General features: G+C 41.0%; 1 protein-coding gene across 1 annotated transcript in view; it reads left to right on the top strand.

Annotated features, from left to right (window-relative positions):
* RGS6 (regulator of G protein signaling 6) overlaps nt 1-26,514 on the top strand; it is a 245,645-nt gene that overhangs the window by 116,365 nt on the left and 102,766 nt on the right. The window contains exon 3 of the mRNA XM_030949741.1: nt 25,839-25,938. Coding sequence (XP_030805601.1) covers nt 25,839-25,938 — 100 coding nt within the window. The remainder of the gene's footprint in view (nt 1-25,838; nt 25,939-26,514) is intronic.

The following is a 26,514-nucleotide window of genomic DNA, read 5'->3' as shown; positions in this document are numbered from 1 at the left end:
GTAGTAGTGGCCTGTTCCTTTGTTGGTTTGTTTTTAACATTTGGGGATTCCTGGTCTGATACTATGAATGATAAATTAATTACCAGGATCATCTGGCAAGTTGTCAGCACATTAACTACTTCCAGTGCAGATCTGAGTTGCAGAAAGGGAAGACTACTGGAAAAGGACAGGAAAATGTGAACAAACACCAAGCATGTATTACATTATAGAGTATGGCTATACCTGAAGTCATACAGCTCAAGTAATCTTAGAGGTTGCTACTGAGTGTAGTGTATGGTCTGTCTTTTTCTAATGTGTGTTACAATTATCGTGTAGATAGGGCTCTTTGCAATCTTAATGTCAGAGAAAGAACACCCAAATTAGGTTAAATTGAGTGATGGCCATGCTGTAATCACCACTGAGCTAGGTTGCAGTGTCATACCACAAATTGCTACAACACCCAAATTCTTCTCTAAGCCAGTATAGCACTGCAAAATCCTAACTAAAGCATTAACTTTAGGTTTCCATTAGTAATAGCTAAATATTTATTCTTAGGTGAATTGTACTGGCAAGACACAGAGTTTGTGCTTCCTAATGCTTCCTGTATCTTTTTGTAATATGCCTGATAGGCAGGCACATACAATAAGAGAAGAGTTAACAGATACTGTGGCTTCTGGAGAAATGCATTTATTGTGAAGTCCTTCTTTACTGTAATTACAGCCAGGATGGCAGTCTCTAGGAAGATATTAAATTGGGTCAACAGCTAAAAAAGGCTTGAGAAGAGACATTGATGACAGCCAAGTGGTACATATACAGGAAATAAATGGCAGTGTGGTGCTGGGTGCAATAGGCTTTTAAATGTTGTAAGGGTGCCGTAACATGTAAGTAATAATACATTAGAGCAAATAGGGTTATCATGAGATGATGAATAATTTTCAGATGCCTTAACAGGCATTAGGCTCAGAAGACTGCTTCTCCTATGGGATTGATTAGTTTGTAGTAGCTGTATTCCCCGGCATCATCTTCTACAGTACATATTATAAAATCTCTTAGTTATTATTACTTGAAAAAACTCTGCAGCTGAGTGCTGTTGTCACTAAAAGACTGCTGGTATGAGGTTTTCAGACATTTGCTTGTCCTCCCGTCACCCCTGCTAGGATCTTGCGGAGCCAAGCTGAATCTTGATCTATGGTTAACAAGTAAACAAAAATCCTGTGCCGGGTATTCACATTCATGTGTGGGGCAGAGCAAGGCTGTTGCTTCAAAATCATATTGCACGGTAACTGTGGGAGCAGAGTTGCTGAAATATGTTGAAGTTTTGGACTGAAGTTAAAATAGATTGACAAGTAATCTATTTTAAAGGTGAGGAAGAGTCACCTGCCTTGGGGCTGCCTTTCAGAGAAAGAAGATAAGATTTTTGTGAGAAGTAGAAATTTGGAGGAGCCAAGGCAGATAGGGTCCCACCAGATAAGTCACTGGGACTGAGCACTGTTTGCTTGCCAGAGATCAAAAAATTAAAGTGCTCTGCATTTACAGGCAGCTTGCCTCCCATGCGACACGTGGAGCAAAGGAAATCTCAGCAGCTCTGTCAATGTGTTTGAGTGTTTTTCTGGACTGATGGTTTAGTACCTGGGCCCACACCACCTCCAGCACCTACTGACCTTTACCTTGTTGAGAGCCTGGCCTCTCACCTTTGTTCCCAGGCTGTCTGCAGCCTTGCCTGAAGCCATGGGGTGGTGGGATCCCAGGGCAGCCTTTACCTTCTTTGCCTCTGCCTGCCTCATTCTAACCATACCCTTTTTATTTGGTTACTTCCCAGTGAGATCTTTTTCTTCTGTTTACTGCTGATGTGTGTTTGGGGCTCATTAATAAGTGTGAATTTTCCATATCAGTAGAAAAGGTCTGTAAGTGAGCTTGGAGAATAATATAGATCAGGGAGGAGCATGCTGTGCAGAACAGCTTGGGCCTCTGCTGCGCTTTTCCCTGCACTTCCCCCCCCCCCATGGTTCATTTTCATTTAGGTTCATCAGTTAAAGGCTGGTAACAATGTATATCCTAATACCTTTCTGATGCCTCCTGCAGCATCTGAAACTGCACGTTTTGCAAATGCTGCAGTCATCACGGATGACTTGGAGAGCAGAGGGTTGCTTACACTGTTTGAATAAGCCCAGTGACACAGATTCTGTTCCATGTAAGTTGCATTTCATTTTATTCATGGAAACGTGGCTAAGGGCTCCAATTCAGACACAGTGTAGGCAGCCTGTGTGGAAGGTTTCCTTCATAGCCCTGGCAATGCATCTTAACCCTGATTTTTAGAAATTTCCTGTGCAATTTCAGCCTTGGACCTCTTCCCCATCCTGGCCATTACCAGGCATGTAAACAGGCATACATGTACGTGGCTCTGGCGGTGTGCCTCCCTTGTGCCACACTTTTATTCCAGCCCAGGCTTCCAAATTGATCTGCCAGCATAATTTGGATCTGATCTGCAGCACAGCTTTTTGCTGCTCATAAACCACTGCTGATGTTCAAGTCTGCAGTACTGTGGCAGAGGGCACAATGTAGATTAATGTGGAGAGGAAAATGGTTTTATTAGCATAAATTAGCTTAAATGTACACTTATTTCTTAAAGTCATAATAAAATTTTAATCAGGAATGACATGACACTACTCTTGGGGTAAAAGGTGCCCAGAAAAAATGCAATGCTGAAATGTATGCTGATAACAAAATGAAACAGGGTAGCCCTCCTTAAACTGTGTGCTCACATGTTTGATCTGTTATTTATGATCAGTGACTGTAGCACAGAAAATGGAGAAGAGTAACATTGATCATCTACAGTGATCAACAATCAGTGATCAAAGAAGTGCCAAGGAGAAAGTGCTGCTGAGTAATGAGTAAATTTGGTGTGATTTTTGTTTTGTGCTCTGAAACCTTGAGAAATCACTGTTATGTGCATATGCAGGGTTCAGTTCTTGTAACTGAAGGACAGAAGAAATCCTGGTAGAACCAGCTGGCTTTCACCTGCATGGTGAAAGGAAGCATGAGCTGGCTTTGGGCTTTCCAGGTCTTGTTTGAGACACACTGGGTAAAATTCTAGCAGAGAAAAAGAACTTGATTTTGATTTGGTTTGCTCTGGTATACTGAATATTGCCAGTAGCAATAGATTCAGCAAATATGCTTTCTTAAGTCAGTGTGGCCACAGGAGGCTGTGTTTTTAAAATTGTCTGTATTTTCATGCAAGTGTTTATAGAGCTTCAAAGGTACTTCTTTCACTCTACAATTTTCCATTAAGTTTTTAAATAGTTAAAATATATGCTATTGTCAAATGAACCAGAGTTTGACAGCAACCTCTGTTTTAGTGTACTCTTCAATAGTTTGGGGTATCTTTTAAAATAAGCATGCAGTTTTCAGATGCTGCTTTGAATGAGGAAGAGACTGTTATTTAGGTGTTGAATAAAGTGTTCAGGATAGTATAATGCCTTTGTAACTACTTCCTTTACTCTCAGTGTTAAAATGAACCCTTAAAGTAAAAAAACCAAAACTCTAAACTGTTTAGAGTGGGAAGAAGCTGACAGGTATGAGTAGTGACAATGAAAATAACAACAGAAACAAAATACAGAACAAAATACAGCACTTTTTTCATCATCTGAGCTGTCACATCTGAGATGTGACCAGCAGTCTTACTCTAATCAGATAAGAAGTCGCTTCTCACAACACTGTCATAGACTCTGCTGCCAGATCTTTGCCAAAGGCAGTTCATACATTCCCCACAAAATGCACAGCTAAGGAAAATGAGCAGTCCTCTGAAATGGGTGTTCCAAGGCAAAGACTTGATTTTTGCTAATACAGGCTTTTTTTTATGAACTGAACATATTGCTCAATTAAAGACTTGTACTTGAGAAAATTGCTGAAGTTGTGTAGCTCAAAGTTCAGGTGGCTGGAGGCTCTAAAGGAGGCTGAGACACTGAGAACAGCGAGGCATTTGGTTTTTTTCCAATCACTGTGCAGGAGAGATGTGCCCTCTGTGATACAAGATCCCAGAGATGTGCCATGGTTTGGTTTTTGTGAGTCTGCTCTCAGCTGATAGGCTTTCTCTGGAGGGAGAAGATAAGTGTAGGGTCCCACAGTGCAGACATGCTTGCTCTACTTCAATCTACCAAGTCTTCTGAGGCTTTCAAGTTACTAAATTTGTGGGTTGTGCCACTTGGGAACCAAAGTTACCTGACTACTGTGCCTCACTGCTTACATGCTGGTGTTTCCAGAGTCACCTGCACAACACGAGGGATGCTGACAGCAACGCCTGCCACACTCTGACTGCAGAGGGGTCACAGCTGGAAGAGAGGAGAGGTAGGGGTTTTAGCAGGTGAACAGCTATCTTTCTCTAAAACACCACTGCAGTGCTAGAGGTCATGTGGAGGGATAGAATGTAAAAAAATAAAGATAGTGCAGAAGGTAGTCTCACACCTGAGGTATTGCAGCTTTACTAATCCCCAAAGATTAGGAACAGGCCTGCCCTTAATAGGCCACAGCTGTGTCCAATAAGAAGATGAGTGCTACAAAACAGTGGGTTTAGCTGGGTGAGGAGAGAGCTGGAGTTTGTTGGTTGTGCTGAGAAGAGCTGGAGTTTGTTGCTTGTGCTGTGAAGAGAGTTGAAGTTTGTTGTCTGTACTGTGAAGAAGAAGGAGTCAGTGCTGCGAGGAGATGCCCATGAGAAATCACTGAGAAGGTATGGAACTTTTGCAATAAGATGACAACAAGGTCAGATCTAGAGAAGGTGGAAAAGATGAACAAACAAAAATTCTGTCTGCAAGTGTCCACTGTACATCTCACACCCTCCCCGTGCCATAGCCTGAACTTGAAGGGAACCTTGCTAGAGTGGCTTTGGGTGTTATTACTCTGGATGTTACCCTCTGCATGAGAGACTGGAAAGAGCTTGTGGTCTCAGCCTTAGCTGCACCTCTTCAGAGCCCAGTGTAATAGATTAAAGCAATTCTGAATTGGTGTTTGCACTAAGACGTAAGAATACAATCTGCAGTCTGATCTGCTTCTGCAGACTTTTCTGCTGGGAATTTGCAAATCCTATCATGCACACAGCTGAGGGCACTGATATCCTAAACTGCTGCAGCACCCCCACGCTATCTGCAAATGTTCCTCTTTGCTCAGGGAAGATCATGAGCTTGGAAACACTGAGCAGCTGCTCAGCATGGTGGGATAGAGACAGAGCAAGGCAGTGCAACAGCTTTGCCTTTGCCACACAGTGCTATGGCCAGGGCAGCCTGCCTCTTTCAGCTGGGACAGTCTTTGCAAGAGAAATGCCATTTCTTCATTTCTTGGAAGAGCCTGTCAAAGGAGCTGTGGAGAGCAGAGCTGCACAAGGGGCTTGGCCAGGCATTGTCCCTTGGAAGGCTCCAGGTTTCCTCATTGTTGCTGTCTCCGGAGTGCTCTTGTGAAAGGCCAATTGCCTGAGCAGCTGCACCTCATGCCCTCTTAGGTAACAGCATGTGCAGAAAGTATTTAGTTTTATTAGCTAAGATAGTTGCTACTAATTAAATATTGTAAAAAGCTTTCAAATTACGTGCAAATTGAATTTTCCTTTTGAAGCCTGTAATGGAGGTGTGTTGCTAATAAAAGACACTTAACTTGGCTGTGCAAGAGTCATTTTATGTGCCTTGTCTGTGCAGGAAGCTGCATCCATTTTCATTAGCTGTCCCACATGCATGGATGGGTGAGTCAAACTTGATTCATCTGCATTAATGCATGCAGCAGGTTCAAACAGGACTGAGGGGGCATAGCCTACAGCCTGTCCCCTGGGACCCAGTATACCTGTGGCAAGAGCTGGGGTCTGCCTTGTCCTTATCCAGAAACGAATGCTTTTCTTTTTAAGAGGCTGGAAATGCTCACTGGCCAAAAGCCACCAGTCTTGGGGAGCTGCTGGAATGGTGGTGGCCTTTCCACCTCCTTGAGGCTGGCTAAGGCAAGGGCAGGGATAGTGAAAGGCTTCAGGGCTTGCTCCAGCTTTTACCACTTCGAGTGATATTTGGGCATTCAATTTTAGTTGTGTTGGGGAAGCACCTTTAAAATCCAAGAGAAGATGAGCAAGTGATTCTCCTGTTCATGTCTGATTGCTGTCTGTGACTTGAAGCAAACCATAGGTTTAATTCCCTCGTTTATGTCTGAGTCAGGGAGGCTCTCCATCTTCCTAGGATTTGCTGTTCTGTAACTCTTCACCCAGCTGTGAAGGTCACTGAACTGTTGCCAGACAGGTAAGGAATAGGTTTGTAAGGAACTTTTCTCTTCCAAAATGTAGTCTGATGTTCACTGCTCATTCCGTTAATTAGAGCAAAAATCAAAGGTTCGTGTCAGTGGCAATTAGAAATGTCCCTGGACTAAGTTTTGACCTCCCAGAGCTAATAGTAATAGCAGTTGGTGCTATATTTATAGCTTGCTTATGCCTTGGTGATGATAAGACCTAATTCATAAATGCAGTTTAGTGTAATATAGGCATTAAAAGTTTGTAAGAAACAGCATCCTCTAACATGCACAGTCACAAGTTATTTTAAAAATTGTGCACACGGATAAAGCTGAAAAGATAGAACATACTTTTCCTTAATTTCTGTTTTAAAAGAGAAAAACATCCAAGCCATATGTTTCTACAATTCCTTGAGATCCTTATTGAGAAAAATAAAAACTTGTAGAAGGGCTGCTACTGGTTTAAGAGGCCTGATTGATCCCAGACAGTGCAAGAAAATGGAGCATGAGATGGATCCCTCAACAATGCTTTAAGAGACAGCATCTCAAGTCCAGCTGCCGCTTGCACAGCCCCATTGGATTGGCTGTGGAGGGCAAAGCAGGCCATGGGGGGGAGCTGGCAGAGGACCTGTGGCTCTATCCCCACTTGACCTCAGCTGCTGAGGCTGACTGGTTGAATAAACTGCAGGAAAGAGAGAGATTTCTCATTTTGCCTTCCACAGGAGGAAATTATGATAAAGAATTAGCAGATAGAGCAACAGCAACCAGGATAGGAATACAAGTATAGGAGGCCAGGTGCAGGCTTTGAAATATATTGTCCCAAATCTGTGATGCAAGAAGGTCTCTTCCAGCATCCCACTGCTCACCTCTGCCTATATCTACATCCACTGATGAGGTGTCTCACCTCAAAGAAGGTGAGAGGGGGATATTTTATGCTAGTTTAGTTTTCAATTCCCAGAATTGAATCTAAAGCCTGTCTCAATCTAAAAAGACAGGCTTTTTTGATATTTCCATTTAGGACAGAGCTATATAGCAGCAAACCCCTGTTCATGCATACATCACTAAAAAAATTGTTTTGAGCTCAGCAACTGGGGCATGCCAGAAGTTGCCTTTAGCATCATTCAGATGAAGCAAATGCACCAGCATTTTTACATGTAGCATTTTTGAATGACTGAAACATCCTTAGTTTTAAATAATACAAGAGATCTGAGGAAGGCTGTAGTAAAGAAAAACCCAACAGCAATTGAGGATAATACTACTTGTGGATAATTCATTTCTGTACTTCCTTGTGCAGAACATATAGCAATTGTTGTTGCTCAAAGACTTTTATCAGCCAAAGCATAGCTGTTGGCAGTGGCAACCAGTCTAGTTCAGTGGATTGGCATTTATGTATTCCTGCCTCTTACTCATTACAGAGCCTGATCTTTTCAGCTAGGTAATACTCAGCATACTGTAAATATCTACTCAATACTTTGTCAGTATTTTCTCAATAAATTGATGCAGAAGTGACCTGACGTTTTCTATGTACCTAAGACTGACATATGTAGGAATAGTACTGTTAGGAGTGAACAAACTGTGCACACAACTTCAGCGGTATGAGTTATTACACTTTCATAGAAATGCTCATAAACACTAATGAAATGCAAACTTATCAATGAAAATGATCAGAAAATACTTGGAGCTGTGAATGTAAAAATATATGGAAAACCTGAGATTGTTATCATCAAGAGGAGTTTTTCAATAATAAAGGAATAACAAATTAAAATATGTTATGGTATTTTATGAAGAAAAACTTTATGGCCCAATGCCTGTTGAAAATCCCATGAGCATGAAAACCCTCTCAGAATTAGAACCACTGAAAGATACTATATGGTAACTGAGCAGTTTAATTTCTAAAACAGGGAGGAACTGTTGGAGATGTAACAAATTTAGTGTCTCTTGTTCTTAAATCTGCCACATGAAAAGGTGGTGTGAAAAGTGATGGTGAATGTGGGGCACATATCTGTGTTTGTGCTGTGTGAATGGGTATTTCAGCAGATACTGAGTAAAACTGCAAATATGGATTCCTGCAGTGTTTGAAGACTGGTACAGTTCCCTTAATGATAAACCAACATTAACTTGGAGGTACTCAGCGGCATTTACCTATTAAGGTAATAGTTCCTTTTTCATTTGTGATTAAGGTATGAAGCATGTATTGTTCATATTGTAACTTTTGCTATTTTCTGAAGTTGAGAGAAAGCTTCATGTGAGTTTCTCAACAGGTAACCAAATTCATTTTAAATAATGAATTCTGGGCTGTTTGTCTTTCTGTTCAAGAATTTACCCTCCTGTGTGCCCCAAAGGTTTATAAGCAGCTGTCTTCCAACTCTGCGTGCTACAACCAAGTAGAGCTTTTTCTGTGTCCTGATTCACAGCCAGATGTGTTGGAACCTTGGCAAGGGCAGCAAGCTCTGAAGCAGAGGCAAGAACAAACATCCTTGAGCTGGGGTGGAGGCATGTAACTGGTGCTGGTCTTAAACTGGGTGTACTGTAAACTGCTGAGAAAGGAAAGGTATGTTAGGTAGTCTGGTAAAAAACAGAGTAACAGAAACACAGCTTCTGTCAGGTTTGCTTCTCCAAGTTGGCTCCAAGTTTTAGCAGAAGTTGTTCCCATATATCTGGATTGTACATAAGGTCTCTCTTATGTGTGTGTGTTGTCTGAGGGCAAATAGGTGTTGGGTGCTCAGTGCAGGAATTCCTATAGCCCTGGCACTGACATGAGGGATGAACTCTCTCTAATATGTAACCATTTGTTTTTGTAGAACTGTAATTGTAGAATTTTGTAGAATTGTAATTGTATCTGATATCTCCGGTCCCCACCAAGTGTGGGTGTGACAGTGGGTTTGAAAGCTGTACAAACAGCGAGTTTCAGAGGAAGCATCAAATATATAGAACAAGATTGAATAAGCAGCATTTTTTGGAACCCTCTCCCTCCTGAGCATTTTTGGTACTTCCCAGAGAGCTCTCCAAGCTTGGGACGAGTGAGTGACAAATTGTTATACTTCCAGAGGAACAGGTGTGTGGTGGGGAGCAGGATGACAAAGGAGATGAGGACACTGAGGTGCTTGGAGGTAAATATGCAGCAAGGTGGGAAATAACCTCCTCTGAAGTCCAGAGAACCAGTAACGAGGAGCTGCATGTTATTAAGGAAGAGAATCCAAATTCCTCTCTTACTACGTCTAAAAAGCAAAGGCAAAATGCTTGTGACAGTCACTTGTTGCTAATAACAGGGTAGCAGGAACAACAGAAATCAAAACAAGATGGGAAACAGCTAATACCAGGAAGATGAGCATTAAGCCCTCAGAGTGACCTGGAATTCAGAGACAGTGATTGAGTGACACAAATCTTTGCATCCAGGTATGTTGAAGTTGATATTATATTGAAAAGGCTGTTACTGACTCATGGATTCCGGATAGCTGTAGAAGTGACCAGACAAATGACATATGGGATTTGGTGGCAAGTATTTTGTCTGAGTAAGGACTATGAACAGAGAATAAAGATCTATGATTATTTTGGTTTTTGTTTATTTTGCAGTATTAGTTGCCTGACCCGAAAACCTGTCAGTAGCCTAATATATCAGATGCCTAATTCTGATTAGAGTGTTAAATGTGAGAAAAGATTCAGACCTCTTTGATTATGAACTTGATTCCTGAATGTGAATGCAGGCAATTGGTGTTGAATTTCTGGTGGAGACCGACCCATCTCAGCAAGCATTTTGGAGAGCTGCTCACGTCTGGGATACAGTCTAGCATAAGTCCTTTCCAGCAGCTCATTTATGTACTGGAAGACACCAGTAAAATACCTGCTGGCCGTGCTCACATTAACAGCCTTGAACGCTCTCAAGAACGCCAGCTTGGAAATCACCATGCAGTGTGCAGTCCCTTTGCCTTCCGTCTGGCTGTTCAGCCATGAATTATGGATGGCCTCCTGCCCTCCCCTCCTGCCCTGCTCCTGCAGAGCTCCTGTGCACTGCTGAGCTGGAGCAGCTGCATGGGCCAGCGTGGAGCCGGAGCTGCTGATCTCCGGGCTGTCGGGTCTTGTTTCTTTTCATGCACACTTCCTAGCACTAATAGGGGCCACTTGATATTGGTACAAAACTGAAGAGGGCTTGCAGAGAATCTTTCTTTTTTTTTAACTTCTTTATCCAGTTATTCAGCCATTACTAATTTTCTTATGACTGTCTTACTGGTGGGTGAGAAAGAGCTGTGTCCTGCTGAGTTAACTCCAGGTATAAGGATTCTGTTGCCCCACCACCCTGGTTAAATAACAGATTTATGAAGTCTTGTGTTTCCTGCCTTTGTGCTTCAGACAGCTAATGCTGTGAGACATGTTAGATGGAGGATAAGTGTCTAATTCCTGTTGATTTTTTTTTATTAGTGTTGCTTTTATTTGTTTTTTTTTTTAAATGAAGTTCTTGGCATTAAGTACCAAATCCTGCTCACTCTTTTTGACGTATGGTAAAGTAAGTAGTAAAAAAAAATCTGTCAACACTACTTATTTCAGAGGATTTCTTTACTCTCTTAGTTAGTTAGTTAGTCTCCTTTACGCAGAACATAAAACATCACTTCTGAAGGAATGCTCTGTATTAAAAATTGTGAAGAGAAGTAGTTCATGGTATACCCTTTGCATTTAGTTTTTCTTGTGAAAATGTGAATAGACCCAGCATTCAGCTGTGGTTGAATAAAGAAATTTCAGTTGACTCATGCTCGTTCATATTTGGAGTTTGATTTTTTTACAGTGTAAGTGTGCATAAATGCATATATTTCCTATCAGCCAAGCATGCTCACACAGGTGAGAATTATATGCATCTGTCCTTAGAGAAGTATTTTACTTCATATAAGTGTTCTTGGCTTTTTGCAAGTTGTAGGGTTCATGTATTAATAGAAAGATCCACATTTGGTCTTTCCATCTTAACAAAAATGTGACATTATGTCAGAGCAAGAATCTGCTTCTAGTAGAAATAAAGTGGCAAGAGAGGAAAGTAACTGAATTGCTCTGAAGTGTTACTGAAACTTACTGAAAAGTTCATTACTCAATCTACCTGAAAAATATGATAACTTTTTGGCTTCAGGAGCTGGTCAAAATGAAAAATGTTCATCAAAGTGAGGTTGTAGCTTAGACATCTTACCTGCTCTCTGTTAGCAGGTTAGGAGCAAAGTGCCCCAGAAGTCTATAATCAAGATGTTTAAATGAGAAAAATCTATTTATAGTGTTCAGCTAATTAAAGGGGCAGACACTAAAAGAAAAAAATTTGCTTATTTATTTGGGCTCTCCTCTGCTAATAGACAAGAGCTGATAGCATCATAAGCTTCATGAATCCAGTAAGCAGAGTGTACAGCAGCACTGAGCTCAGAGCCCAGCCATGGTTTTTTCTGCTGCCTGATATTGGACACAGGCAGCCCTAGTCAATTCTCTTTCCCTGTGACTGATGGTGGAGTGGCTGCACCTTTGGTGCTGCAGGAGTGTTTTTTCCACTTACCATTTCCTGTCACAGCACCATCTTCTGCTTCAGAGCTGCACTCCACGAGGGAGCAGTTATCCCCTGCAGCACGGGTGTGAGTGACCACATTTGACTTTCAGTTTGAAAGCACTCATGGTTACTGTGCTCCTCTCCTTCCCCAGGAAAGGTTTCAGATAGAAGGCTCCTGAGCTGCTTATCTAGTTTTCATGTGTGGAAAAATGAAGGAGAGTGAAATGTGACACTTTATTTCAATGCAAGCAGCACTTAGCCCTTAAGTGCTGTATGTCCTCGAGTCGTTGGACAACTGCACAAATGAAAGGAGGAGGTAGTGGAGGCTTAGGGCAGAATCTGGCAGTTGGATGGAAGAGCAAATCAGGTTGGATAAGGGGTACAACAGGTTGCTAAGGAGGGAGGAACATAAAGGAAAAAATACTCTGGAGTAAGTTTCTTGAGTTCTTTTGTTGTTTGTTTTTTTTCTTGCTATGTGAATTGGAAAAAAAAAGATACAGAAACCCAACCCACTGCTGTAGAACTACATAGTTTTAGTTGAGGGTAGAATTTATGGTTAAAAATGTATAATTTTTTGTGAAGCAAGGAAGCACTAAATAAATTTCTTTATGCAAGTTTCGTTCTTATCAATAAGAATAATTATAGTAATTTTGTTTCTGTTCTTTTTTGATCAACCTGTAGCTGTATTGCCACAAAAAGTTAGTGCACTGAAAAGTGAATTGCTGGAAAGCATGCTAGATATCTTTTAATCCTGTTTCAGAGCTACTTTTGTTGCTTTGTAGTTGAACAGAACAAACACTTGGGAGATAATAACATAGAAAAAGGAAATTATAGAATAGGTAGACTTTGAATCTGCCTCAATAGTGAATAAATCATCACTTCAGTGACCTTAACTGGTAGGAAGATGATTTTAAGCAAAGTGAAACCCCCTTATACGCTTTTGCTAATGATTTACCACGAAACACTAGTGTCAGAGTTGGCACTAACATGATTTAACAGCATAGGGGTACAAGTCAGGCATGCTGACATGTAACTCCTCTGTATCTAAAAGTCAAAGTCACATTTCTGAGGATCCTAAGTGTTTTTATAAAAGCTGGAATGGGAAAACAATTTAAGCATCATAAAACAATGATCCCTGTTTATTTAGAAAACCATTACCATGTATTTCCCATCCGTGTGTAAAATTACTTTCATTCCATCCTGGAATGAGGAAGGTAAATAGTTTTAATGTGATCTGTGATTTATATTGTAATTCTAGGTGCTCAAAACTCATGTTTATGTGTTGTTCTTAATATGTTACTCTGTTTCAGTGTTCGAATCCATGATAACTACAGCCAAATACCACATCTGTCTCAGCTGCCATTCTACAATTTAAAAAAAATCAAGTCTTGCAATATAGTTATGTATTTAACAATTCCATCTTTTGGCATCAAGCATTAACATTAAAAATGTAGCAAAAAGATATTCTGGCTAACCACTCTTGTACAGATGAGATGTATAGGTGTTTAATATTTTTTTCTTTAGTCAAGCAATATTCTACAATCAAAGTATACTGGTACAGAAGCCATTGGTTGGGGAAGTAAGGTAGAGTTAAAGTCCAAACTGTGTTGTAGAACCAGTTGTTTCTGCAAAATAAAATTTAGCATGTTTATGGTGTTATTACCTGTGCTAGATGTTTTCCCTCCACACCATGAAAAGAGATCTAATTGAACGCAAAATTCATGAGAAAACGTACGTGTGTCATGCAAAAGGATGATTTACTATTTATGTTCTAAAGTGAATGCTTTCTTTGTTTGAAAGGAAGGAAATCCACCCGTGTGTAGATACAGACATCATATGACAGTGATATAAAAAAGGGTAGGAGTAGCTGTTTCATATTCTGGAGGCAGCTCACTCTCCCTCATTTGCTGTGTTCACATGTTGGAACAGCCACCAAGCTGTAGCCACAGGATGCAGTGTCTGCACTTTTTATTCTGTCCTGTCCTTTCCCAGTGAATAAAACAGCAAGTTGGCATTACAGGGCCAGAGATGGCCTTTTGTGTTGTCTGCTGGCAGGAGAGGCAGGCCAGAGTGCCTTGTGTTCTTGCTGGGCAATTCTGTGTTGTGAGCTGTGTCTTCAGTTGTCTCTTACACAGTGCCCTGGAAAGAAGATTGTATCCTAAAGTACCAAAAAGTAAGCAATACCTTTCTTTATAGAGTTTCTGACTTCCAGTCCACATGTAGGTCTTCCCCCATCCTCCCCTCAAATTAGGAAAAATACTGGTTAGGTGTCAAGAGTTAAAAGTCTTTAAAATCAGTGTCTCTAGCAGGATTCATTTTTAGCCATTTCTGCTCAAGAAAAGTGCATGAGTGTTCTGCAGGGCTGGGACACCTATGATTCTCTTCAGAAAATGTTTGACAGCTATTGTAAAATAGGGGTTAAAACAGCAGAACCTCATTTGCGCATTAGCAGCATTAAATGCCAGAGTTGAATCAAACGGCAGTTTGAGACTGAGATTTGAAAAAACCTGATGTGGCATCATTTTTATTAGCTGCCACATGTTTACTGCAATGTGTTTTTTGATTTATCATTAGCAGGAATTTGGAAGGAAAAGTTTAGGAATGGGGAGGTGAAATTTATATCTCTTTTTATATGAAGAAGGAAAATTATTCTTTTTCTAAGGTGTTATAAATTTTTTTGTCTTTAGCAATATCATTACTAAAAAGTTCAGAGCTAGCAGCAAGGGAACCACTGAATAAATCATAAAATTGGTGCTGAAGTAAGTAACTTCATCCATGGTGAGGACTGTAATTGAGTTGTGGCAGAGCTCATAACTATTGTTTGATTTGCAACATTTTCTTTGCCAAAGGGAAAGCACCGGTCAATCTTGGCATAATAAATGATAGTTTCAGTGCATGAAAATGTTAACAAGTCCTGTACTGATGATCATGTTATGAGAATCATGTGCACTTTTAATGTATGCATTCTACTGAGCAATCTGTGAGGTCTGGGTTTTTCATTCCAGCAATAGCTGCTATCAAAGTCAAGGACCAAAGCACTTGAGTGGCTCAGTTAAAGAACCTCTCTGAGTCCTATGTTATGCAAACTTTTCCATCAGCATAATTTAGCATATTTGAATAAATGAATTGCCAAATGAAGATAACCTTTGTCAGACAATATGCAATTTGTTTTGATTACTGCTCAGATTTTAAATTTTATCTAATGTTTTCATTTTAGTATTGCTCACTAACACATCAGAGAGTGGAGTACTTGAAAAACATTTATTTGATAATTACTAACTGCCCAAATGTTATCACCTTGCTAAGAAAATTGCATCTATGCTTTGCAGTGTTTAGCCATGGTGTGGGTGGACAGCAGTGGGACTGCTTTTTGTTTGGAACTCCTTCCCAGAGCTAGTACAGAAAGTCTCATAGTGCCAAAATCTTCAACATTGTCTCTGTGTGGGCTAAACCAAGGTGTTTCCTTGGTGTTTCCAACACTTTGTGGTCATAAACCAATTTTTTTTAATAGATGTATTTAAAAGGTATTAAAAAGCAATGTGAGGAAAATAGATGGATTTAGATGTATCACAAATAATTAAGTCTGCATTCTTTCACTCTCTGACAAATCTTCTCAAAGCCTCTACTTTCCCTCTGTTCTGTAATTAAAAAAAAATTTTCATTATCTTTTGTAGTGGTATCTTTTCATCCTGAGTAGAAACTTTGGTGTGTTTTTCTTTGTCTTTGCCTTTTTTTCCCCTGAGTATTTTTTTTATTTTTATGTGTAAAAACAATATTAGAAATTACAAGGTGACACTATCACAAGGAGAGGAAGAGAAACCAAATACAGCCTTTTGATTGTAGTGAATAGGATTTCTTGTCTTTCCTGTAGTTTATGAACTTCTCTGCTTTGTATTGTCCACAGCATTTGGGGGCAAGAGGGATGTAGCTTATCTTTATTGTGGTAGGGCACTTTGCAGTGCAAAGAATTAAATTATGCATGAAATGACCTGTCACATTGAGTTATGTGTCACAGTATTACATACACAGAGGAATGCTTGGGAAAAAAAAGGTAGAAAAATATTCATGAAGCCCTACTTTGTTGTTGTTTTGAAGAAAAACGTTTGGCTTTGTGAGCAAGTATATATATTTCTGCCTAACTTATTTTAGGTAAGCCACAGAAACCTGTCAAAATAGAAAGAGATATGCTGGATAGTTTCCCTCATCAATTCATTAGGAAAGGTAATGGTAGAGATTTGGTACCAGTGCTACAGCTTCCCTGCAAGGAGCAACAAACCCCAACTTTAGTGTCTCATACCAGAAATAATTTACAAACTACTTCCTTCATGGCTCCAAGTATCTTCGTGACTGTGGGAGAAGTTAGGAACATCCTTATGAAGCTTTGCAAAAAGAACATAAAATGGTATTACATTGCATTTTTTATTAAATAATAATATTCTCAAGTTTGTCCTACTTAATTTCATCTTATTTTGCCTGCAGTTGATAGTGGTTTGATGAAGCTCAGATTGAATCAAGAAGTCCACAGTGTAAAAGTCTTGTCTTATGATTCATATATCCTCCTTTTCACTACAAATACTTTTCTGTCCTTTCACAAGGATATGGACACAAATATTTCCTCAGCTATGGGGTCTAAATCAAAGTGCAAATTTAGACCATACCATTTTAAGTAGAAAATAATCACTTTAAATTGGAGTGGGTTTTTTGTTTTCTTCCCCTGTATGCAGAATAAGGTCAGGAATGCAGCAGATAATTTTTCCCCCCTTCAACTGAAGAATTTGCTCCCTGTTAAAAATTTGTTAGTGGCATAGGAAATCTATTTTGCTTTTAAAAAGTGTGACCCAGAGAACAACACAGCCTTCCCTGAGTGTTTGAGGTGATACAATACTCATCATTATTCTGATATTTAAAGAAAACAGTAGCAGTGCCAAAACCCTGATTGAGCATCTACCAACTGCATCTCAACTTCTTGCTTGCTTAATATTTATGCATCTGCATTTCATTTCAATAAATAATATATTTAATGAAATACTTCAGAACAGTTAGGTAAGAGTTGCTGCATTTTGTAGCAAAGGGTGAAAACACTCATGAGGAGCAACTTGTCTTTTCACCTTTGCTCAGTGTTGTTTGAAGTAATTTTTGCCAGACCCAGGGGTGTCCTTTTGCACTCTGTTGCATTGGAAGGCTCACTGTCACATGCCAGGGGTGTTGGAAGAAGGTGGCTGGATAGTCCTTTCCTCCCCTGCCTTGCATTGAGGCAGTCAGGATGGGAGGTGGGCAACTCTGTGATTCCAGCTCCTGAGTAGGATGATGGGACTTGAGAAATTGTCCAATTACCAGCTTTGGAAAGTGTGGATGTGAGTTCATTTGGGGTTGTGGATTTGCTTTGAAGTGATCTGGGTTCAGTCCTAACCAGCTCTTCACTTTATCAGGATTTGGGGGGCTGCAAGTTCCTGAGTGGTAACAGATTAGTGACCCACCATTGACTGGCCTTCTTCTGTCTGGAAGTGCCCTGTATTTCATGCTACAGAGGAAAGTGAGCTTCCTCTTTGAGGACTGTGTTTATGGATCTTGGGTTCAGCATCACATGGGGAGAGAGGTGCTGTTTTCTCATGCCAGGTCAGGCACAGACCACAGTGTAATACTAAGAAAGTTTCTTATGTGCTGCTTCTAAAGTGGCTTGAATAAGTGTCCTTGAATAATGTTACAAATTGAATACTCAACCCAATGGTGCTGGAAGATTTAAGATTTCAGAAGCTTTCTCAATTGTTTTAGAATAAAAAATCCCAAGGTTCAATAGTTTTGTCCTGCATGAGAATGATTAATTGATGGCCAGAACTGAAAGTGAAATTCAGGGTGTGGGAGCTGATCCCCAAAAGAAGACCTGGCAAAATCAAAGATGCTGAAACTAAACTTACTTCTGGAATTTGTCAATTCAGGTTGGTTTGTGCAGGGTTATTTAGGATGGCAGCAGAGTCACACATTTGCTTCTGAGCATTGCTGAGATTTGGTTAATGTGCTTCCCCCTGTGCCCTGCCTGCGGTGGGATGGACAAGGGGCCCACCCGTATCCGTGTGTGTGGGAGCAGGCTGGGAGGGCTCTGCCAGGTCACCTACAGCGTCCTGCCCTGCTGCAGGGGCCCCATGAGGGCTGTGCTAGCACGTCTGCTCTGCTCCTCATTCGTCACTGTATGAGCAGTCTGGAGACCTGCATAGTTTTACATTCAGGGCAGTGATGCAACAGAAGAGAAAATCTCTGCTGTTTCCATGGCAGCTTGTGCGTGGGACCCTGGCTGGAGCAAGGCAGCAATGCTGTCAGTCCCTGCAGTCAGTGACTTCAGTAAACCACATCAGAGGAAAGCATCTACTCCTATGCTCCCCCAAACACCTCTTGTTACACAGGGGCTATGGTGCATATGTTTCCAGAAGTCCAGCTCTGGATTTCTTGTTATAACTTCACTTCTTCATATTTCAGCTCATGCTGCTGCTTTGTTTTGATTCAGTCTTCTTTCTGCAGATAGTCATTGCAGAGCGCTTCGGGTTTATCCATTCAAATCTTGCTGAGGGTGGTGTGGTCAGATGCAGTTAGTACTAGGTAGGTGACTGGTGACCTGTGAGAAATGGTCTGGGAGGTTCTATTCTGTCACAAGGTGGCAGATACAAACAGCCCAAATGGTGCCAGCACCAGTGCCTTCCCTTAGCAGCACTGTTTAAGGGACACAGGGACTAACTTCTTCCTTTTTTCCCCCAAAGTGGTGATTCCTTCAATTCAGATGACACACTGAGAAACAGTGTGTAGATCACTCCATCCTACAGGTTTCCTGGCTGAAATAATCTTTGCATTTATGTATTTTTCTGTGCATAGATTTGCATAGTTCGTTAAGTTATACAAAAGCCACATCTATTCAATAAATACTGTGTGGCAGAGGTGGTTTTTTTTTAAATGTGACTTTCTTCACACCTCTGTCACAATTCTATGGCCACTTGGTTTCTACTGGGGTTTTATTTAAAATTCATATTGTCTTTTCATAGGATATTTATGATACTCTCCTACTATTTTAAAAAGCTTAACACTTTTGCTTATGGAACAAAGTAAATATTTACCAAAGTAAATATTTACCAAAGTAAATATTTGGTCTATTTTGGAGCTAGCCTTAGAAGGTTTCTAATTAGAGCAGTTGTTCTTTCAATGGTGCGAGATCTCTCAAGCTGATTATGTGCATATATGGGGCATCTTTGCCATAAATGTTGAAAGCATGGGGAAAAAATGCAGCGCTGTTCACAAGACACTTCTGTTATGATGCATAGTGGAAGAGAGGCCCAAGCATGTGCAACTGTAATTACAGTAGCACAATCAATAAGCAAGAGTTTTTTATTTTTACACAGCTTTCTAACATGCCAAAATAGCTTCCTCTTTTAAGCAATTATAGCTCATGTAGAAATTGAGCTCATCGGGAGTTGTCTGTCAAAATGTTTTTAATGAAAAATTGAGTTTGCATAGCACTGACACATTGATGTCTTTTGCTTCTCACTGTTGACACTGATGGGCTAAAAGCTTGATTTTTGGGGAGGGAGAAAATTGCATTAGTGCAGCTCATTTGGAGAATCTCTGTTTGCTGAATTAATTTGCTATGCTTTTTTTTCCTGCTGAATATTAAACCCTGTTTTCCAACTGTGCATATAGTGCCTGGGGGGAATAGCTCCAGCTCTTATTTTTTATGACTATGTTTTCTTGTAACACAGCCTAGGCCTGAGCTGAGGGTGCTGTGCAGAGCTGACACTATAGTCTGTGTTAGGGGAGGCACAGTCTGATCAAAAAACTGCTGCCTGGTACCTTCCAGACTCTGGTGCTGCACCTCTGCAGCTGAGTAAGTGTCTCAGTTTTTCCCTAGGGATTGTTTTGTATAATCCAATTGACGTGGTGAAACCTGTCCCTCCATGTGATGACTTGTGAGTAGATGCTCACTTTTGTGAAGCTCTAGCTGGATTAGCAGCAGCATACAATTAATCATGATAAATGCCTTGGTGGTTGTTCTTTACTGGTACCTTCCCATTGACAGTAGAGATATATAAATGCTAAGGCATGTTACTGTCTTCAAGGTGACATTATTAGCTCTGTTTCACCATCCAATAAACTGAAGATCACAGTTAACACTTCCTGAAACACACTCAAAATTGAGGGAGATATGTAGTATACTCTGCCTCTATAATAAGCTCTGAAATTTAAAAAGCAGGGAGAACTCCATCAGGAACAGCACAAGTTCCACAAGTGGCCTGACTTCACCTGTCACTGGATGTTGGTCAGGTGGGAAGCAGCCAAATGGCCTTGTCAGCTGACACATCTGTGTTCTGCTGTCATTTGGTTTTTCTGGGACTGTGGAAGGTTGTCAGAGATGGGGAGCATACCTTTCGTAGTTGTGTGGCATCTGCTATTCGAGGCATCCCAAGCCCCTGGACATCTTTGAATTAAGTCTCAGCACCCCTGTGTAGTTCAGTATTACCTCTGTTACACAGGAGAGGAGACTTGGACAGAAGCAGATGATGCTGATTGCTGAAGGCCACACCACAATTCTCCATCAGTGCTGCTCTGCTGCTTTCCAGCGTTGTCTCAGAGGCAAGGTTGTTCTTTCTCCCTTGAGGGTGCCAAAGGGAGCTGTATAGCCCTTATTTTTCAGATTTTTCTTCTTGTTTTTTGAACTGAGTGAAATTGTCTGGACCAGTGAAGCAAGTTGGCTTCAGGCATCTTGTCAAATTAACTTTCCTTGTCTGTGCATGTGTGGGCTGTGTGGCAGGAGTCAGCAGGTGCAGAATGCACAGGCACACCAGTAGTGTCAGAGGCACTTATGGGAGTAAGAGCTGGCACTGTGAGAAACAGGGTCTTTTAAACTTGTATTTCAGTGAAAAGATCAAATGTGCATATAATCATTGCCATCATGCTAGCTGCTAACAGACAGATCCTTTGCTCCATGTACCATCCAGCTCCCCCAATACGCACAAGGGCTGTCATTGGCCCGGTCAGAGAGGATCTTTGCAACTGCACAGTGCTCTCTCTAACCCTGTGCATTTAATGTTGGCACTGATGAGTGATGCCTGGAGACTTTCCAGTCACAGGTTAGCTGGTGACAGGAGGCCCCAGGGGTAGGGTAGCTGCTGTGAGTAATCAGACAGGCACCAGGTACATACTGAAATATTCAGAAATAGGCAGCAGGAGCTTTCCTGCAGGATCCGAGGGAATATGTACATCTAACTCAGATGCTAGAATATGAAAAGGGCACTGTTTTCCTCACTAACTCACAAAATAAAATGGAAAAATGGGGCCATGAAGGCCTCTGACATCATTATGTGTCACTCAGCCACAACTGAGTTGAGCCAGGGAGTTCCATTAGTGGAACTGGTAGTGTCTGGGTGTGCAGCTGCAGGAGGTGGGAACTGGCAGCTTTTCTTCTCTGTGTGTAACTTAACCTTCCCTCAGTGTGTCACCTTCAAGGCCAACCTTGACCAGGCTCAGCAAGGCTGTGTGTGCTAACTTCCAGCAGAAGGGATGCCTGCCTTACCTTGGTGCTGGGAGAAAGAAAAGTTACTGCAAAGTTGAGAGTTGTTTTCCCTCTTAAAATGGTAATGGGATGTCGGGTGATGCTGACCCAAAGTTGCCAGGCTGTAGTTGTTACAGTTGTTGTTGTATTATGACTTAGTTATTCTAATGCATCAACAAATGTAATCTTTTGTTCTCTCCTGCCTCAGAAAAAGGACTTCTCGTCTTCCAGTGATAGACAACTTGGCTCTGACAGAAATTCAAGGTCTTCTACTTTGTGTCTTCTGCCCCACTTAGGCCAGCAAAAGTGCTGATGGTGGAAAAGAAGGTCTAATGAATACTAACAATATATGCATTAAATTCCCATCGCATTCTGTGTAACATCGCATGCTGGTAACCTCTTATAAACTACCTGCAGTAGTTTATGTCTCCACTAATGTGGTTCTGAAGCCAGAGGCCCTTTTCAATACACTGAGAGTGGGATAATGAGAAATAAAAACGTTCTGGATAAATGTAGGGAGCAGACTTGTCAGCAACCAGTCAGGAGGAAAAGCAGATCTAGTTTGTTAGGCATACGTTAGAGTGTGTAGTTAACAGTGACAGCAGATACATGAATTTCTCTGCCTTTCTTGTGGAGATTCTGACCCAGAATCCACTTGGATGGAAGAATAACAATTCCCTTTACAAAATGAGACTGATTGAAATAGCGGTGTCCCCCAGAATAGGGAAAAAACCAAAAAGTATTGCTCATTCTTACCATGACTTCTGCTGGACAGAAATTAGTTCACTGGAGCTTGCTCATTTAGGAGAGATAAATGAGGAATGCTTTGTTGCACATTTTTCTGCCTCCTAGCCTGATGAAATGAACTGTCCAAGGACTCTCATTCCCTGTCTTCAGCGAGGGAAGCCTAAGGGATATTTAATGACGTGCAGAAGCTGAAGGGAGAGTCATTAGCGCTCGAGTGTCTAGGTAACTCTGTTAAAAGTGAGGATTAAAAGCTTTGATGAAAGTGACCTTCACACTTCATGTGTCCTCTTTGGTTTTCTCCACACTTGAAGCTCTATTGATCACTTTTTTCTGCTTTGTCACTGTAGCACTTATTTTCTGAAATATTTCCGTAGCTCAGCAGGAATTTGGATTGAGGGTGGATCTGGCTTGCAGATATTATATCTGCAAGCATTGGGTGGGTGCAAAACAAAGGCTGGTGTAAAGGGTCAGATCTTCTCTTTGTAGAGAACTGAACAAAACCTGGAAACATTGCTAGATAGAGGTTTTTAATATTTTAATTAACATTTGATTATAACTTTAGGAAAGGATAAAATTATCATCAAATGTTTCTTTGAGTATGCCATGCTCTCCTCTTTGAGCAGGGCAGAAATTTGCTGTAGAGCACAAGAAAAGCGTGTTTGGAATGGGAAGAATATGTACAACCAGGGGCTTGTAGCAGACTGAAAATTCCGGGCAGGCTGTAGGAGGATGACGTGTGTATTCATGTCTGGATCAGACGAAAGGATGGGAGAGATGACATTTGAGTAGAAAGAGAAGGAGAAAAACATCCAGCAATTTGAAATAAGGAGAACAGTAAGTGCCACTAGTGTAGTCAGGCTAGAAGACAAGAGTAAGAAGGACCCTTTTGGGAAGGAGTTATCTCTAGGGTAACTTTGTTTATTTTTTATTTAAAAATGCAGTAGGTATTTGTAATTGTAACTGAAACTGAAATAAATGTCTCCATTTGGGACACCGATGCCTGCTTGATTGATTGAAATGGGAAGTAGTTTAGGTAAAAACAATGTATCTTGATTTTAAGATAATTAAAGGCTTATTTTGCTTGAAATTGAGCTTTTCTTGTAGTGTTAATGACATAAATCATACTGAGGGTTCCTTTAGCTTACAGTGAGCAAAAGAGTAAAAACTTTATTTTCCCACACTGAGGTAATTATTTTAGCTCATTTTTCATTCTGAACTTTTAATTCAAATAGAAAAAGAGAAAAAACCAGTTTTACCAAATGTTATTCTTATGATTCTTGAAGCCCTGAAATGTTCCTGGAGACATGGGGTACTCATAGCACATTTCAGAGCAGTTTCCTCCTAATACGCATGGAAAAATCTTTCTCCAATGTCAGCTACAAGTACATACAGATGAAGACACATAAGTAGTTGGTAACACAGAGGGATTTTCATTGTCTTGCAGAAACAGTTCAGTCTGGCTGACCTTCCTGGATGAAGTCTAAGACTCAGAATGGAGTCAGGTTCTTCTCAGTGGTGCCAAGCAAGAGGATAAGAGGCAATAGGAAGAAACTGATGCACAGAAAGTTCCACCTGAACATGAGGAAATGTAATTTTAGTGTGTGGGTGACTGAGTACTGGAACAGGTTGTCCAGAGAGGTTGTGGAGTCTCCCCCACTGGAGATATTCAAGATCCTGGATGCAATCCTGTGCCATGTGCTGTAGGATGACCCTGCTTGACCAGGGAAGTTGGACCAGACGACCCGTGGGGGTCCCTCTTGGCCTGACCCATTCTGAGATTTTTTGTTCATGCTTTGCAGGTGACTAAGCTGCCCTGTCACCCCCTAGGTCTGATCTTGGAGTGCTGCAGCCTTGTAGGCGTGGGTTAATAACAAGTGATGCTGTCAGGCTCCTCTCTGTAGGGGGATACAATATAAGAAAATGGAAGTAGTATAGAAAGTAATCTTACCCCCTAAAGAGTTGCAGCTGAGCCAATTATTAGAGATTAGGAGCAGGCCTGATTTTAACAGGCACACCTCTAACCAATAAAGAAGAGTGTTATAAAAGAGTGGATTGGTTGGCTGCTGTGGGGACTAAGAAGAGTCAGTGTTGAGAGGAGCTGCCTACAAAAAACATCAAGGAGGTATGAAACTCTAGCAATATGGAACCTTTGCAATATAACGACAATAGAACTCTTGTGCTGTAATAACAATGCCTCTCAACAAAAGGAAGTGCTTTTTGTCCACTCTTTAGCAGAGCAGTTACCTCTCCAGGTATCAGAGATGACCAGTTACTTCTCCAGATATCCTTAGACTGAAAAAAAAGCCCAATGCTTTCATCAGCAAACAACTTTGCATAAGGCTCTGGCAAAAGGGAGAAGTGGTATTCGTTTTCATAGTGATTCATTTATGGGGAAAGTATCATTATTCTATCACAAATTAACTGTGTAGGTACCCAAAGCTCATGTAGTGTATTGAAAATGTCAGGATATTTTCATCTTTGTGATTTCATTCCCACTGAGAATTTGTTCAGGATGTGTTAAATTAAAAGTAATATATAAACAAGGTGTGAACAGTTCAGTTAAATGGTAACCTGAGGTTAAAAACACAGTGATCAAATTCAGTGCCTGAAGTTGGCTGGGAAATTGTCTTACCACCTTGGGAAGACTTGAAATTAAACTTGTTTTGAAATGTAGGTGTTAAATCTGTGAAAAAAACTCACTTGCATATGTAAATGAAGTGGCTTCCCAGAGATGAAGAGAGCATGTTGAGCTCTGGGCTGCCTTTAGGAGAGAGAGGGACCATGCCCACCGTGTAACCCCTCTGCTGTGGTTCTGTTTTGTAGCATCTGTAAGGAGGAGATCTTTTGGTAAAATCAGGGCTATGCTCTCTGTCTGGCTGTTCTCGGCCAGCTGTCAACAACAGAGGGTGGGGCTGTGCTGTTGACTGCTTGAGCTAACAGAGACAACAGCTTTGGGGTTATTTTTGTTGGGCTTCTGAGACCCCACTAACTTGAAAGGAGTTTTTGGAGATACTGAATTTCTGCACTGCGCTTATGTTCAGTTTTTTGTTCTCCCTAGCATTGCCTTCAAGTAAATGCATGGCAAATAGCCTTAAAAGGAACAAAAATCCCTTCCATTTCAGCATAAGCAGGAGGAGGATTAAGCTCCTTCCCCCACTAATAGGATCCTCTGATTGCCATGGCTTTTAAAGATGATCGTGTATCTTTCTGTATGTGATAGATTGTGTGTGCCTGTGAACTGAAAGGTAGCTTGGCTTTGAAAACCCACTGAATTTTCCCCTATAATAATTTTACTTTTGGTTATTTACTTTGTGTGCTGACCATGGGACATGTAGCATTCTAGCAGAAAAAAATGAGGCAGGGGAAGTTCTCCTGCAGCTGTTCCATCTTAGACTCTTCTCAAGCCGTAGAAGGTTGGTGACTCTTTGGGACCCTTTGGAAAATGAAAGCTCTCACAAGGTTATAGTATTGAAGATTCAAATTTATGTGGGAGCAGAGGGGAGAGTGGACTGGATGAGAACCTCCTTTAACTGGTTGAAGTGCAGTCCAGTTCATCCGTGGAGCAAACACCACCTTTCTATCACAGTTGCAGTTGGATTGTCAGTATCCAACCATTGTCTTTGAAGCTAGTCTGTGTTATCTCACGCTTTCTAATCTCAGGGTTTAAATTTGGGCAGGTAGCAATGTCTCTACCTCTGTGTTTGTGCAGTAATACACATGGTATATTTGACACCCATTCTACCAGCAGGGCTCCAAAGCACTCGTAATATAGAAGTGTTAAGGTCACCATTTTGCATAAACCACAAAGTATTTCCTTTCTTTTGGCAGATTGAAGACATCGTTACGAGAATGCAAGATGACAAAACAGGTGGAGTTCCCATCCGCACTGTCAAGAGCTTTCTGTCCAAAATCCCCAGCGTGGTCACCGGTAAGAACCGCAATTGGCAGAGAAGAGAATGTGAGCTGGTACTTGCTGGCTCTAAACAAACATACTAAAGCCACAAAAAAGAAGAAATGTGGGGGCTTAATTTTTCTATATGTTATTCTGTTACAGGCTGAAGTAAGATTCCTTACACCTGAACAAAGATTCCTTAGTTCTGTTTTAGTAAACAAGCATTTCTATTTCTTTGGGGTGAGTTATTAAAAAATGTTACGTGTCAAAGTATCACCAGTCAGAGTTACTCCCTATGACAGGGGTACGACAATCTTAGGTAAGAGGTCATGAAAGAAAATTGGAATTGTTTCCTTGTTCATAACCAAGTACTCTTACTGGACTTTGATCACAGGTTGAGGAACGTGAAATACCTTTTATGCATGTGTGCTGCTTTGTAAAAGCTCTGTGTACAAAAGTGTGGATGGTGCAAAATGGGGAGTTAGAGTACAAAACCATCCCTCTGCGTATTTCCAGACAGAGTATCTTCCAATGCAACGAAGACCTCTGCCAGTGATAGATGATGAGTTTATTCAGGGTGATGTAAATTGTATGGAGGATTTTGTACTTGGG

Source organism: Camarhynchus parvulus, chromosome 5 (genome assembly GCF_901933205.1).
Source record: "Camarhynchus parvulus chromosome 5, STF_HiC, whole genome shotgun sequence".
In the NCBI taxonomy this organism is placed as follows: domain Eukaryota; kingdom Metazoa; phylum Chordata; class Aves; order Passeriformes; family Thraupidae; genus Camarhynchus; species Camarhynchus parvulus.
Note: the sequence above shows the minus strand (reverse complement) of the source record. Positions and strands in the feature narration are given on the sequence as shown.